The following is a 16,810-nucleotide window of genomic DNA, read 5'->3' as shown; positions in this document are numbered from 1 at the left end:
GAGATGTGAAATATGAGAAGTCAGAAGTCAGACGTCAGAAGCCAGAATAAAAAAATGGTCAAATGGCCAAAAATCTTACATACAGATTGCATTTTTGTTGTACCCAAATTTGTACCTTTTGCGACGCCCCATAAAATGGTCGTAACAAAAGATGAAGGTTTGACATAAAAATTAATGAAATGCATATTATACAAAAGCTAGTAAAACGATCAAAACGCGTATCAATTGCACTGCACAGGAATTTCCAAAGAAAGCACCATCGGTGGCACTTCACAGACTCAGGCCATTGACTATCGCCGTTTCGAAACTAAAGAAAAACTTTGTAAAACCATAAAACTTGATGGAATCCTTCTCCGTGTCGAACCGTATACTGCTTCCCATTCACTGTTCACAATGTTATTCCTTATATTGCTAGCAACCTACTTGTACTATGCCACGACGCGACGAGGACTCTAAGATGCTGTAACTACGACGGAATGGTCCTTGTCTCTACCGGATCGGTCCTCGGTACCGTAAAATGGGGTGAAATTGATAGGTAAAGATGCTTTAAATTCAGAAATTCTCACATAACTTTCTAAATGGACCTATGTAACATTGAGAGGCTCTCCTTGTTTTTTTTTTCTCTTAAATCAATAACTGAACTACATTTACTTTTTTGGTTGCGTTTTTTGTATGAAACGCTAGCTAAGGACATTGTCTTTCGATGTATGATGATTTTAGTATTGCACTGTTATAATCAAAAGAGAGCCAGAAATGAGAGAATCTCTCATTGTTACATAGGACTTTTGGTGAATTTCAGCAAGAATTCCATTAGCAATTGCCTACATTTAGACGTTTCAGCCGTTTTCTTCAAATTCAATTATTCGTATTTTCAAAATTGTTGAATTGATAAGAATTTAGCAAGCATATTCGGATTCAGAAAACCTAAATTTAGTGAGTATATAGAGCTGATTTTAAAACAAACGATAAACTTCTCGACCTATGATCCATTTCACATCGAAATGGGATACCGATTCTCAGATTATAAATAATTCTTAGCATGAATTTTGACTTTTGATAGAGAATTGATAATTCTTACCATGAATTTCGACTTTGGCTTTTGAAAGAGAATTTCGTTTTTTTTTTTGGCAACTTGTTTCCCTGCATTCTCAGGCATAAGTAACATTACAGAAAACAAACAGAAAACTGTAAAAAGTGATCAACTTCATCCAAAACTACGGTAAAGGTTCTGAGCTAGTAAAGTAAAATTTATGAGCCAGAAATTTTACACATGCCGAAACTGGTTGTTTCAAAAGTTTTTGCCCGGCTGTCTGCGCTAGTGCTGTTGCATTCACAGACGTCGTGGTGGCCATTACCATCGACAAGAGCCAAGCCAGTAGATGAAACTGAAACCCTCCTTCTTTCGGTTGGGTGGAAAATTCCTAAAAAGATGTTTTTCCCTAAGAAAACAGCGGGTTGTAAGGACTGCACTTCAGCAGGAAGAAAACGACGAGACGAGACTCACGCGCGGAAAGTACTCGTTATCATCTCTCACTTCACTGTCGGTCGGCTGACGACGATGGCCTGGCAGTCTGTTGCTCACATTAGTTATGGTAACGAGTGCAATGTTTGATTCCGGCAGTAATGACTGGATGGAAGTAAGTCTGTGCTCAAGAATTTTGAAATTAATGAATAGAAGTTTCATCAGTTTCACTTCTACTTTATAGTAATTTAAAACAGTGGCACAGTTCAGATTCTTCTGTAGATTGAAAATTTCTCATATAAACTCAGAAAACAATTTTTTTTAAGATCAAAAGCTTGTTGCTAAGACAATGTTTCAATTTTCAGTAAATAAGTGAATACAGATATTTTATATATTTGTTAAATTTGACTTGAATGCTTCAACATGATTTTTGAAAGTATTTTTTTTCTCTGGCATGAGCCCTAGATACTTAACTTCACATCTATTTGAAGTTGTCAAATAAAAATCTTTTGGTTTACGTGGGAATTTTATAAGTTGAGTTTTGGAAGAATTAGGAAAATGATGAAGAGACGAAATAGAAGTTACCTGCGGCGACATAAGCTTGGGTTGAGTTGAAAAAATCCGAACGGATACTCATAGAAGAAAAAAAAATTGAAAAGGAGGAACTGAAGTTACCTGCAACAATATTGGTATAGGAATTTCCTTGGATGGTTCTATTCGATTTTTTAGTATTCGAACGGTCATCTGACGGAAGAAAATTAGCTTGTGAATAAACATGATTTATGAAGCAAGCGATCATTAACAGAAAAATGTGAATTGTTGAAGATTCTGCCTGTGGAATTCCAGCTACGAAAAACATTGCCGTTAATCTGCCTGGTACGAGCCTCAACGATTCGTTTGCGCGAAGGGCAATCCCAAAAGTTAGCCTTTTGATTGCCCCCGCAATTTGCGCATACAAACTATTTGGTATCTTCCTTCACAAGTGATTTTTGTTACCATGACCCCACCGTTGACACATGCATACAGATTTACCTCTGTCCACGCTTCAAAAGAAACACTGTAACTGGGGAGTAACTCCCCCACCCCCAGTGCAGACTTTGAATTATGTCGAAAGACAAGTTCAGCTCCAAGTCATCTGTCTAGCTTTTCAAGGAAATGAACAAGACATAAATTTTTAAAACACTTCCAGTCGGCGGCAGCGGCAGAAGAAATGGCACCGAAAGTTCCACTGCTCCGACAACCATTTGGAGTGCAATTTGTTTGAAACGAAAACTACTTTAACGACCAGTGTGTCTGTGCGCTTATGGTGCATTGGCATCGAAGTAAGCAGCGCCACAGCAGGCCATGGCACCAACTGGATGACATTTTTATCCTACAAAAAACAACGGTTTACTACGAACCGAATGTCAGCGCATACTTGATTCAATTAAATATCCTGAATAATGAAGGACCCAATCCGGCTTTTAATAGCGTGCCCCTAGTGTGATGCCATTTTTGGAAAATTGAAAAAAGTTAGTCGTCCTCCGTGTGAAAGGTGCCGAATTGGCAAATTTGGTAGGACCCATAAAATATGCAATGGCCATTTCATTCATAAATAAATACCGACAGGTAAATTAGCACGCTTGAAAAGCTCCAGTAGCAATTAACTCGCGTTTTCGTTCGAACATAAGTGCAGATATGGCGAGAAAGGAAGAGAATGAGCACGGAAGAGTCGTTGTGTTTCCTATTATTCATAAAATTATAACGTCACTTACGAAGGAAAAGGGCCTATCTTTTAACGGAAAAGCTCCTTGCTGAGATCTCACATTCATCAGAGCTGATAAGTATAAACCATTATGAAAAGTTAAACCTCATGCATGAAAAATTGCTGTTTCTCTCTTCCCCCTAAGCCCTTTTCAAAAGTTGCATGTTTGAGCAGAAAGGAGAAGAAATAAGTGCTCGCGAGGACAACACGAGCACACATCCACTTGTGCACACTTACTTCATGTCACGTTTGGAATAACACTCATTTGACTACGGTCCATTAATGTGGAAAACAGACTGTAAGGAGCAGTTTTCTTAAATTAAATAATTATCCACTCCTCGTGGTGAAACATGGGATTTGCATTATGTTTGGATTAAATTAGGATTGGATTTGGATTGGAATGGATTTGGATTGGATTTGGATTGGATTTGGATTGGATTTGGATTGGATTTGGATTGGATTTGGATTGGATTTGGATTGGATTTGGATTGGATTTGGATTGGATTTGGATTGGATTTGGATTGGATTTGGATTGGATTTGGATTGGATTTGGATTGGATTTGGATTGGATTGGATTTGGATTGGATTTGGATTGGATTTGGATTGGATTTGGATTGGATTGGATTGGATTTGGATTGGATTTGGATTGGATTTGGATTGGATTTGGATTGGATTTGGATTGGATTTGGATTGGATTTGGATTGGATTTGGATTGGATTTGGATTGGATTTGGATTGGATTTGGATTGGATTTGGATTGGATTTGGATTGGATTTGGATTGGATTTGGATTGGATTTGGATTGGATTTGGATTGGATTTGGATTGGATTTGGATTGGATTTGGATTGGATTTGGATTGGATTTGGATTGGATTGGATTTGGATTGGATTTGGATTGGATTTGGATTGGATTTGGATTGGATTTGGATTGGATTTGGATTGGATTTGGATTGGATTTGGATTGGATTTGGATTGGATTTGGATTGGATTTGGATTGGATTTGGATTGGATTTGGATTGGATTTGGATTGGATTTGGATTGGATTTGGATTGGATTTGGATTGGATTTGGATTGGATTTGGATTGGATTTGGATTGGATTTGGATTGGATTTGGATTGGATTTGGATTGGATTTGGATTGGATTTGGATTGGATTTGGATTGGATTTGGATTGGATTTGGATTGGATTTGGATTGGATTTGGATTGGATTTGGATTGGATTTGGATTGGATTTGGATTGGATTTGGATTGGATTTGGATTGGATTTGGATTGGATTTGGATTGGATTTGGATTGGATTTGGATTGGATTGGATTGGATTGGATTTGGATTGGATTTGGATTGGATTTGGATTGGATTTGGATTGGATTTGGATTGGATTTGGATTGGATTTGGATTGGATTTGGATTGGATTTGGATTGGATTTGGATTGGATTTGGATTGGATTTGGATTGGATTTGGATTGGATTTGGATTGGATTTGGATTGGATTTGGATTGGATTTGGATTGGATTTGGATTGGATTTGGATTGGATTTGGATTGGATTTGGATTGGATTTGGATTGGATTTGGATTGGATTTGGATTGGATTTGGATTGGATTTGGATTGGATTTGGATTGGATTTGGATTGGATTTGGATTGGATTTGGATTGGATTTGGATTGGATTTGGATTGGATTTGGATTGGATTTGGATTGGATTTGGATTGGATTGGATTGGATTTGTTTGGATTGGATTTGGATTGGGATTTGGATTGGATTTGGATTGGATTTGGATTGGATTTGGATTGGATTTGGATTGGATTTGGATTGGATTTGGATTGGATTTGGATTGGATTTGGATTGGATTTGGATTGGATTTGGATTGGATTTGGATTGGATTTGGATTGGATTTGGATTGGATTTGGATTGGATTTGGATTGGATTTGGATTGGATTTGATTGGATTTGGATTGGATTGGATTGGATTTGGATTGGATTTGGATTGGATTTGGATTTCTATTTGGATTGGATTTAGATTGGATTTAGATTGGATTTGGATTGGATTTTCGATTTTTTGACTTCAGGCTTCTGGCTTCTGGCTTCTGGCTTCTGGCTTCTGGCTTCTGGCTTCTGGCTTCTGGCTTCTGGTTTCTGGCTTCTGGCTTCTGGCTTCTGGCTTCTGGCTTCTGGCTTCTGGCTTCTGGCTTCTGGCTTCTGGCTTTTGACTTTTGACTTTTGTCTTCTGATTCTTGATACTTGATTCTGGATTTCTGATTCCGGATTCCTGATTTCGGATATCTAATTCCGGTTTTTTATTCCAGGTTTCTGATTCCAGATTTCAGATCCCAAATTTTCAATTCCGGATTTCTAATTCTGGATTCTGCTTTCTTTTTTTCTGATTTCTGATTTCAGCTTTCTGTTTTCTGATTTCTGATTTCTGATTTCTGATTTCTGATTTCTGATTTCTGATTTCTGATTTCTGATTTCTGATTTCTGATTTCTGATTTCTGATTTCTGATTTCTGATTTCTGATTTCTGATTTCTGATTTCTGATTTCTGATTTCTGATTTCTGATTTCTGATTTCTGATTTCTGATTTCTGATTTCTGATTTCTGATTTCTGATTTCTGATTTCTGATTTCTGATTTCTGATTTCTGATTTCTGATTTCTGATTTCTGATTTCTGATTTCTGATTTCTGATTTCTGATTTCTGATTTCTGATTTCTGATTTCTGATTTCTGATTTCTGATTTCTGATTTCTGATTTCTGATTTCTGATTTCTGATTTCTGATTTCTGATTTCTGATTTCTGATTTCTGATTTCTGATTTCTGATTTCTGATTTCTGATTTCTGATTTCTGATTTCTGATTTCTGATTTCTGATTTCTGATTTCTGATTTCTGATTTCTGATTTCTGATTTCTGATTTCTGATTTCTGATTTCTGATTTCTGATTTCTGATTTCTGATTTCTGATTTCTGATTTCTGATTTCTGATTTCTGATTTCTGATTTCTGATTTCTGATTTCTGATTTCTGATTTCTGATTTCTGATTTCTGATTTCTGATTTCTGATTTCTGATTTCTGATTTCTGATTTCTGATTTCTGATTTCTGATTTCTGATTTCTGATTTCTGATTTCTGATTTCTGATTTCTGATTTCTGATTTCTGATTTCTGATTTCTGATTTCTGATTTCTGATTTCTGATTTCTGATTTCTGATTCTGATTTCTGATTTTCTGATTCTGATTTCTGATTTTCTGATTTCTGATTTTCGATTTCTGATTTCTGATTTCTGATTCTGATTTCTGATTTCTGATTTCTGATTTCTGATTTCTTGATTTCTGATTTCTGATTTCTGATTTCTGATTTCTGATTTCTGATTTCTGATTTCTGATTCTGATTTCTGATTTCTGATTTGATTTCTGATTTCTGATTTCTTGATTTCTGATTTCTGATTTCTGTTTCTTTGGATTTCTGATTTCTGATTTCTGATTTCTGATTTCTGATTTTTGATTTCTGATTTCTGATTTCTGATTTCTGATTTCTGATTTCTGATTCTGATTTCTGATTTCTGATTCTGATTTTCTGATTTCTGATTCTGATTTCTTGATTTCTGATTTCTGATTTCTGATTTCTGATCTGATTTCTGATTTCTGATTTCTGATTTCTGATTTCTGATTTCTGATTTCTGATTTCTGATTTCTGATTTCTGATTTTTCTGATTTCTGATTTCTGATTTCTGATTTCTGATTTCTGATTTCTGATTTCTGATTTCTGATTTCTGATTTCTGATTTCTGATTTCTGATTTCTGATTTCTGATTTCTGATTCTGATTTCTGATTTCTGATTTCTGATTTCTGATTTGATTTCTGATTTCTGATTTCTGATTTCTGATTTCTGATTTCTGATTTCTGATTTCTGATTTCTGATTTCTGATTTTGATTTCTGATTTCTGATTTCTGATTTCTGATTTCTTTCTGATTTCTGATTTCTGATTTCTGATTTCTGATTTCTGATTTCTGATTCTGATTTCTGATTTCTGATTTCTGATTTCTGATTGATTTCTGATTTCTGATTTCTGATTTCTGATTTCTGATTTCTGATTCTGATTTCTGATTTCTGATTTCTGATTTCTGATTTCTGATTTCTGATTTCTGATTTCTGATTCTGATTTCTGATTTCTGATTTCTGATTTCTGATTTCTGATTTCTGATTTCTGATTTCTGATTTCTGATTTCTGATTTCTGATTTCTGATTTCTGATTTCTGATTTCTGATTTCTGATTTCTGATTTCTGATTTCTGATTTCTGATTTCTGATTTCTGATTTCTGTTATTATCAACCGTTTTTATCAACACGATCGGCAATTTTCAGTTGACAAAAATGGAACCGTGACAAAAACGGAATAATTTTCTTAGACAAAATATTTTACAAATCTGTATAGAAAATAGCACTTTTAGCCGGAAAGTACACATTTTCGTTGAATATATGCATAATATTGATGTTAAGGGGCTGTGAGGATCCTTTTAATTGTTCATTCATGTAGGTTCGTAATGGAATTTGATTGCAGTCTCCAATCAATAAGTATGATTTTGCGATAAATCCTTAATAGTTATAGTCTTACTTTTGGTCAGAATGTCAATAGAAGTGTTATGGAATATTAAAATGATAATCACATAAATGTACTATGCGTTTTGAGATTAGTCATATTTGTATAAATGACGAACGCAAAAGTGTGTCAAGCTGATCATTATTTTTTTGTAAAGAAAACTTAAACAATTTTTTTTTGTCTCTTTTTTTTCTTCTGATCCTTCCTCTTCTTCTTTATATCATTACATCACAACTGAGAAGGTTGTTCTTGTAAACACTTAACAGATTGACTGAGAGCTCTTTTTGCCATATGTACACTTGTCGAGAAAACTTCTAACCTGATAACATTCATCGAGAAATACCTTAACCGATAACACAACGGAACATTTATTTCTCAAAGTACAACTTTTCACTTTATTTGATATCACTGAATCTATTGCCGATTTTAAAAACGTCCTGAATACACTTTTGAAAATGCATTACTTATAGATTTCATCCAACTTGCAATCAAGTTAACCGGCTTGTATGTAAATTTATGTGCAAAAGATTACAGCATATATGAGTTTCTGGATGCTAATTATTACGAATCAATGAAGTGTGTAATACTTTAGTTAATACAAGAGATGGATTATTTAGAAAACTTTGTAACTGGCATGCAAGCATGATCGAAATTTTGATCAAATTGATATTCCGGTAATTTCGATCAAATCATGTCTAACACTTAAGTTAAGATCCTATTTTGCAAGCTCGATGTAAATAATTGCCAACCGATTACACGTGCTTGTAAATTTCTGTGAGCGGTATAAGATTCAACATTCTAAAATTTAATGCAGGCACAGAAAAAGGTTATTTTTGTTTCGCAATGTAACATGTATTTTTGAACTGAAAACTTAACTAACGTTCTTGTTGTTTATTCAGTAGAACTTATGTTGAACAGATTCATCAAAAACATAGAAGTATACATACTCAACAACAAGCATTCTTGCCAAAGCATTGAAGCTTTTTGGTTGGAAAATGTTTTGTTAATTGTTTCAATAAATTAGATGCATTATAGGCTAATGTCAGTTTGTATAAGACTCTTCATAATTGTCTTTATTTCTACGTGGAGAAGAGATGAGTGTCTACTTGAAGATCAGGATCCCAACAAATTTGAAATAAGAACGTGCATAATGTGGTTAAACGTCAGATAGACAGTTTCTTAAATTTTCAGTAATTTCAGTCCTATTTCTTCTTCCTTGATGTAAACTTATTTAATGGAGATTCAGAAATTTTCTTTAGATTGCTATGTTCTACTGATTCTTGTCCTCTCCCTCTTGAATCAGAACTCTTGCTATAATCTGTCAAATTTTATCATGTTTGAGTCAAAAGAAATAAAAAATGATGAAAGTTTCTTTATCCAAAATATAACGGATCGATAACTAGTCTTTTCAAGTACAAAATAAACTCGATCTTGTACCGTGTGTCGTTGCCCAAACATTTATGGTTCTTGAGCAAAAGCTTAGAAAAGTGTACAGTAATCTGTCAAATGTGGGTAACGAATTTAATACTAGAACGGGTACCCAGTTTGAGCTTCATTACAGCGTCTTTATTTCGTCTCTGGTCTGAATGTAACCGCCTCTACTTCTATGACAGAATATTTTAAATTTATTCCCTAGTTCATCTCTTTTATCAAGGAATTGAACATTGTCTGATCGAATATGCCAATAACATTTACATCGAATACCCTATGATCCCATGTGTAATAAGACAAATAAGGATATCTGCAGCTCTAAAGGTACTTAATTTATTTTGAATGCGTACCTAATTCAACTAAGGGATCGTCCATAAACAACGTTATCAGGGAGGGGGTGTCTGGCCAATGACCACAGTCCATACTAATTTTAAAATTGTTGTATGCACAAAACACCATAAGAGGGGGAGAAGTCCGAAAATAAAAAAATGACCACGTGGTTACGTGGACACTTACAATCTTCAGCTGTCGCTAGGACGTGGCCGTAGCAACTCTCGACTGTTGAAGGATGTGTTAATGTTGTCTAGTAGCCCTAGTCAGGCTCAAGAACACTCTGTTTAAACAAAAGGAGGCCGAGAAGGAGGCAACCCTCATTGAATGTTAAAGGACTTGACACCCACAATACATGTGCACAACACTAACATAATGTCAAAAATCCAATTCTGAGACATTCAAAAATCATTTGATTAGCTTCAAAATAAGTCTTTAGACTATATTCTAAGCATTAAAAAAATAATAATTTTCAATATTTTTGTGTTGATAAAAACGGAATAGTTTGTTGACGAAATCGGAACGTGACAAAAACGGAGCGTGATAAAATCGGAACGTGACAAAAACGGAACATACCTGTACGTGGCCCATTCCAGTTAGGGAAGCCCATGGTTATCATAATCATTACGCACCTTTCGTAATTTTGGAAGTTAAATAAAAACGGTCCATATGGTGCGTGGGATTGACTGCGATAATTAACCGCTGTTATCGTTGTCGCATTGCGACACGTGGCAACAAAGGTTCCATCAATGAAGATGACGGTTGTGGTCGGCGGCACTGGCTGGTGTGTCCGTAGGGTGAGCATAAATGGGAATAATTAAATTTCGGCTCTTTGTGGCGGGTGTAAAAGTGGAAAAAGACACGTGCCCCGTTTGGCTCTTAATTGGCGTTATGAGCAATTATGGACCAATTTGTTCAGGTGTAAAAAGGCGTACTTTGGAAGCAGGGACCAGACGTCTGGTTGATTACCCTTATAAGGGTCTCGAAATGTGGATAATGGGTTCGTTGATTATGATGAATATCGCATCGACATTTAGTATACGTAAGTTGTTAAATATTTCAATTCTTTCAACTCAGATGTTGCAAAGATTCTTTCTCTACCGAAATGCCTGTGAATTTGCATCTATTCCAATCTCGTTTTCAACTTGACACTACTTTTGCATCAGCGATCTGATTCCGTCCACTGATTTTATCTGGCAAAGTCCACGCTCCACTCCATTCTCACGTTCTTGATTATCTGCTTGAACTAACGACCGCACACCGCATGTTTTAATTCTGATTTTAATTGGATTTTCAACTCTAGTCTTAATCAAACCATCAGAAAACAGCTTTTGCCCGGACGGATACGGATGAGGAAAGTCTTCGCAAAGCGGCTTCCTCGAAGCCATCAACGAACGAAGACTCCAAACTACAGATATAGATCTCCTCATCTCATCTTCTCTTCGTCATCCGTTCCGTCCTTTCGGTTGGCCGCCCCAGGACCCGAAAACTTTCTCGGCGACGTGGTGCAAATTAGCTCATCGAATATTCCTCGCTCGGTGCTCGTCATCATCGCCGTCGTTGTCGTCGTCATCGTCAAACTCCGGGCTCATCCGTCCAAACTTGTACCGGGATTCAACCGAAATGATGTGCCATGATTAAATTACCATAAGAACAAGCTTCAAACTGTGTTCCTGCTCTGTCAGTTCTTCGAAGGGCTTCCAAGCTGATGGGATAAGTAGGGAACGGCGACGAAGGCATGGAAATCAAAACGAGAAAATGGGAAAGACAAATAGTTTGTCTTACAAGAGGCTCTCCGACCGAAATGATGCTTCAAGGCTTCCCGGGGTGAGCAAATTCATCGCTGTAGAAATACACACACACAGAAACCGTCTCACAAACTCACGTGGTTATTTATTCTGGAAATTTAGACACCCGTTTCCGAGAATGGGTGCCATACACAGTTTTACGCCTGAATGCATACTTTTTGTACGAGAAAACTATACGACGACGCAGCACAGCTGTCTGTCTGTACAGTGAAACCTCAATTTGCATTAATTCTATTAATGCAGATTGATAATTAGATTGTGGTGGTCTAATCACTACCACTTCTGCTGAATAAGCAAAAGGTCAAGGGTTCAATCCCAGGACTGTCGCTTTCCTCGTACTATTGTAGTTGCATCAATCACCTGTTTCTATCTTCCACTCTTAATCTATCAGACTTAATCTAGTCGTTCATAGCGATCGCTTACACGTGTTTTTTTTTTAAAGCTTTGTCATTCAAGTCTAATTTTTAGTATGTTTGATGTCAATGTACAAAATTTTATGCAAAACTGAATTTCAAGGGCGGGAGTTCCAATCTATTACGTAAATAAAGATTTCAGTGTATCTACACCTCTGGTCCCACTGTGTCTCTCTACAAAAAAGGCGACAGGGGGGAAGTGTCGGCATTGCCGCAGGCTCAAAAGCTCTTTCGAAAAGTTTCCCGCACATGGGTACCAAGGCACCGTAGAAGCCAAACCAACCATATCGCATCCGCCTGATGGTACAACGACGACGCCTGGATGTAGTGAAAAAGCCGATTCGGATTTGTAATTCCTACCGCACACTACACGACTAGTGTTTTCCTTCTGCCGGAAACGACATACGACGACTGCCAGTGGCACACAGACAGACGGTACCTAAACCTTATACTGGTTTTCTGCGGAGCAGCCGTCACTGACTATTTTTACGGAAACCACGACATGAATGCGAAAGAAGTGTCCTGTTTGTTTTCTCTACCCCTGCGGTTATGCAATAGTGCGGTTGACTTTGTGCCCCAACCAACATCGTTTGCGCCTACATGAATGCAACATTGCTTCATGCGGGTTCGGCTGAATGGAGACCCGATTTAAAGTTTCGGATGTGTTATTGCGCAAAAAAATGTTGAGTCCTTTGAAAATTCTGTAACAGGCAATATGTTAGGCAACATTTTAACGAGGTATCTTTCCCATTCCACTCACTAATGTTCATTTTCAATCCTAATCTCGTTTCAGATCCACTTTCTGCAGCGCTGCACTGCGTTCCGTTAGCGCCCGGTAGGCGGGATCAACCCGGAGGAATGTTCTACAAATGGTACACTAATCTGAGTAATCGTACGATCGCGATTACCATCGTCGTCTGCATCTGTATGCTGTACGTGTCCTACACCTTCAACACATGCCTGATAGCGAGCATCAACCGGACGTGGAAGAAGGTAAACTATGGTGGGAACTGAGAATGAGATGAGATTATTGATTACGTTGTACAGACATATTAATAGCTGTACAGACAGTATTTTTTTATTTTACAGTAGGGTACAAAAAAGCTTTAAAAGACTGGCCTGTTGTGTGTTGGCACGGTGAGGGTAACTTTCCCTACTGCTCCTGTGCCTTCATCGCCCCCGAAACTACATCACTACATCACGCAACTTCTTCGGGGGAAGGAATGGGCTCAAGCTCAAGTCTCAGCCTCTAGCTGTTCCGCTAGTTCGCTGTTGGAGCTTAATCTCTTCAAAAAAACGTTGCTCACTATGACATTTCTACGGCGTCTCTGCGACTACCCAATTGGCGGTTGAAGATTTCGCCAAGCCTTTGGACAGCTTTCTCTGCGACGACGCTAACTTCCCTTGGGCTGGCCTCACGTCAAGCCCTGTTCAACTTCTACTGGACGCTCATGTGCATTTCGTGGCTCTGCGACTACTCGCTCTCCGCTGCTGTTCGAGCACTCCTGGTTGACCACTTGAATGCCAAGGTCGGTCCAGCGATTCCGGTTGGAGGATGACTTCTGGTTCACTGGCGCCCCGACGACCCAAAACTGGTTTGTGACGATCGATGCTACTCGGTCTACTCCCCGGCGGAGGATCTAGCCTACTCCGATCGCAGCCCGGTGATCTCTGGTCTTCACGTCATCTCCTCTACAGCGACGACATAATCTGCGTTATCCCTGCGTTCATCGAATTCTAAAAGCCAATCGTACGGAACATGTGCCAGCATGAAAGTGGCACATGTTCTGCACGATGTTATACGGATTTAGGATGCTTGCGGTTTCTGACATAATTTTTGTATATCTCTGAATCGAGGGCAGTCGAATATAACATGCTCCGGTGTCTCCTCGACAGAAGGGACAATGTGGAGACTCTGCGTAACCGGAACTGTGAAGATATTTCCGGAAGCATCCATGGCCTGACAAAAACTGGGTCAATAAGAAGTTAACTTTTCAATGTTTTCTGGTCTTCCACACCGACATGTTAGGAATGAGTCTGTGAGTCCACATTTTTTTCTCCGATTTATTCCACTCCTGCTGCCACTTGGCCATTGTATCGATTTTGATGATATTCCTCACATTCCTTGTGTCCCTTTGCTGGTAGCATGCTATGTCCTCAGCCTGAGTGATGCAGATGGGGATCATTACGGCGAAAACGCACACTACCTCCGACGATATAGTGCGATAGACATTACTCCAAGATGCTTTAAAGAGCGCTTCGATGAGATTGCGTGTCCTCCTACGTTTTTCTCGAACTGGACCGCCTTGCAGTTGCTGACCTGCACCACCTCCGTTTTGTGATGAGCCAATTGCAGCTTGACTCCAGTCATCCACGATTCAATGATGTCTAGCGATTCCACCGTCAGCAACTCCACCTCCTCCGCAGTCTCACCAGTTATCGCAAAAACGACGTCATCTGGTAAGCCGACGATCTCGACTCCATTCGGCAGTATCAAGGTTAGCACTCCATCGTACATCATATTCCACAGTGTTGAACCAAGTGTGAATCCCTGTGGAAGTCCCGCCGATACTTTGGTTGACATCCGTCCCTGGTTTGTGCCGTGAACCAATACCCGGTTCTGATAGTAGCTTAGCAGCAGCTTACACAGATATTCGGGGACGGCGACAGCCTGTTGAACGCGTTCTTAGCATATATCGTTACCACTGCGCAGTATCGATTGCCTCTCCTCTTCTGCTTGGACGCTTTCTACGCGCACGTGATGACCGTCCGAATAGCATCCACCGTCGAAATCTTTTTACGGAATCCGAACTGCCTTTTCGACAATCCGTTCCCGCGTGCCGTGTAGATCGTCAGCCTGCCGAGGATGACCTTCTCCAGAAGTTTACCAAGAGTATCCAGCAAGCATGTTGGTCTATATGAAGCAGCATCTCCTGCCGGTCTTCCCGGTTTTAGCAGCAACACCAGCTTCTGCATTTTCCATCAGCCTGTGCAGCCTTGCGCTAAACACTTCTGCAATGCTGTCCTAAATATATCTGGGAACACCAAGATTGCTACCATTAGCGCTACGTTTAGGATGCCATCTGCATCATTCCTTTCGTAACCGTTATCAGCTCGGCGTTAGACACTTGGTTACCAGCATTTTCTTCGCGTTGGGAGCATGCGTAAGAAACAGACTGTCCACTATCAACTTCAGTTTGTCAGGGCACATTTAAGCTGGTGTTACTGGACCCTTGACCTTCGCTATTACTAGTCGATTTGCTTCAGCTTCCCGGCGCAACTTCTTGTAGCAGTTCGATTTACTCGTCGCTATCCTCCATTTGAACGCGACCGTGGCCAGCCAGTAGGTCACCTTACGCTCTTCCATGTTGGCTTTAGACTTAACTCTCTGCACGCGTCTTCTGGCTCTTAAGCAGGCTGCACGGAGGATGCTGAGTATGTCAGCTCTCCTGCATCCATGTTTGAAGCGTCGCTCACTGCTCGGAGTGCTTCGACGAAAAGATCCTTGTCGAAATCCTTTATCTTCAACCTACGTTCTCGATTCCTCCTCTGCCGTACTGCACAACTTCTCTGGCCAACGCAGTAGTAGATCACTTGACGGTCACTATGGGTGTAATCTTATCTAACTCTCCAGTTCATTGTTGATCAGTGACGTACTGCAAAAGTCATGTCGATGATGGATGATCTACCGTCTTTGCTAAATGTGCTAGCGAGACCGTCGACTACAGACAGGTATAGGATATTGAAACGATAGCCTCTTTCCATAATTCTAAATGGATAATAACCGTTCTCACACACCCTGCAGTGGAGATGTCTGTGCGTGAGAATTGTAGCGATTAGGTAGCGATGTCAGTCAGTATTTTCAACAGGTTATGGGCCTAGGAACACCTTGAATGGACGTTGAGGCTGACTCCGATGAAGGATGTAAGCATCTGGACGAGGAGGCAGAATCTAGCTGAGACGGTAGAGCCTGGACGGGAGGTGGATTCTGGACGAGAGTTAGCTTAGATGCGGAACCAAGAGTCGGTGGTCAAGATGTTGAGAAAGAAGCTAGGCAAGTCTGGACGCGGGTAATCGAACGAACTCTGAATAGCTGGAGGAACTTGAAAGTCGGGAGGAGCTAGGATGACGGTGCGGTTGGCTAGGAGGAGCTCGAGGATAGGAGGAGTTCGGCAGCTTGGAGAAGCTAGGTACCAGGAGTAGATGTGTTTCAAGAATTTGGCACCAAATTAAAATTATTTAAATCTCTGATTTTACCTCATTTTATTTTCGGCGACTTCATATACACTAATGCATTGGCTGGATCAACAGATAAGTTAAGAATTGCTCTTAATGCTTGTGTTCGTTATGTTCACAAACTTTCTAGATTTTCACACGTGTCACATTTGCAAAAAAAATCTCATTGGATGCCCATTTGTATTTTTTTATAAGTACAGGTCGTGTTTGAATTTATTCAGGATTATTAAAACTTCTTCTCCACCATATCTTTTTGAAAACCTTGTTCCCTTCCGAGGGACGCGTACAAAAAACTATAGAGTACCTCAGCATAGCTCTTCTTACTATAGCCAATCATTCTTTGTTAGGAGCATTGTTAGCTGGAACAGTTTACCAACTTCAATAAAAACCATCAATTCATTTCCTAGCTTCAAGAAGAACCTCTTGCAGAACTTTCAGTAGATAGGTGTTGTTAAAGAGAACATATTGTTAAGAGATTATTAAGTGCTTTTCTAGTTTAACGCCATATTGTAACATTAAAAAAGATGAATGTCTTAAGTTACATGAACTTAATAAATGAAATAAATAAATAAAAATAAATAAAAAAATGGAACATCAACCCGCTCTGAAGAAAAATATTAATCGTCAAATAAAATGATAGGTCGAGAAAGGGTACATTCATCGCGCAATTTCTGCCGAAATGGACACAGTGAACTCCAGAAGGATATAGCTCTTACCCTTAGGAGCAGTGGTGAAATCCAGAAAGGTACACTTTGTATGGGATGCAGCAGCGAAGGTTTCAGGAGTTTCGTTGAATAACGTCTT

At 39.0% G+C, this 16,810-nt stretch overlaps 1 protein-coding gene across 4 annotated transcripts in view; it reads left to right on the top strand.

Annotated features, from left to right (window-relative positions):
• The window catches only part of LOC5577441 (heparan sulfate glucosamine 3-O-sulfotransferase 6), a 412,950-nt gene that overhangs the window by 386,645 nt on the left and 9,495 nt on the right, over positions 1-16,810 (top strand). For all 4 annotated transcript variants that reach the window (XM_021838695.1, XM_021838693.1, XM_021838694.1 and 1 more), the window contains one exon: positions 12,564-12,763. In XM_021838695.1, the coding sequence (XP_021694387.1) occupies positions 12,629-12,763 (135 nt within the window). In that variant the 5' untranslated portion in view covers positions 12,564-12,628. The remainder of the gene's footprint in view (positions 1-12,563; positions 12,764-16,810) is intronic.

This window comes from Aedes aegypti, chromosome 1 (genome assembly GCF_002204515.2).
Source record: "Aedes aegypti strain LVP_AGWG chromosome 1, AaegL5.0 Primary Assembly, whole genome shotgun sequence".
Taxonomy (NCBI): Eukaryota; Metazoa; Arthropoda; class Insecta; order Diptera; family Culicidae; genus Aedes; species Aedes aegypti.
The sequence above is the reverse complement of the archived record's forward strand: the minus strand, read 5'-3'. Positions and strand labels throughout refer to the sequence as shown.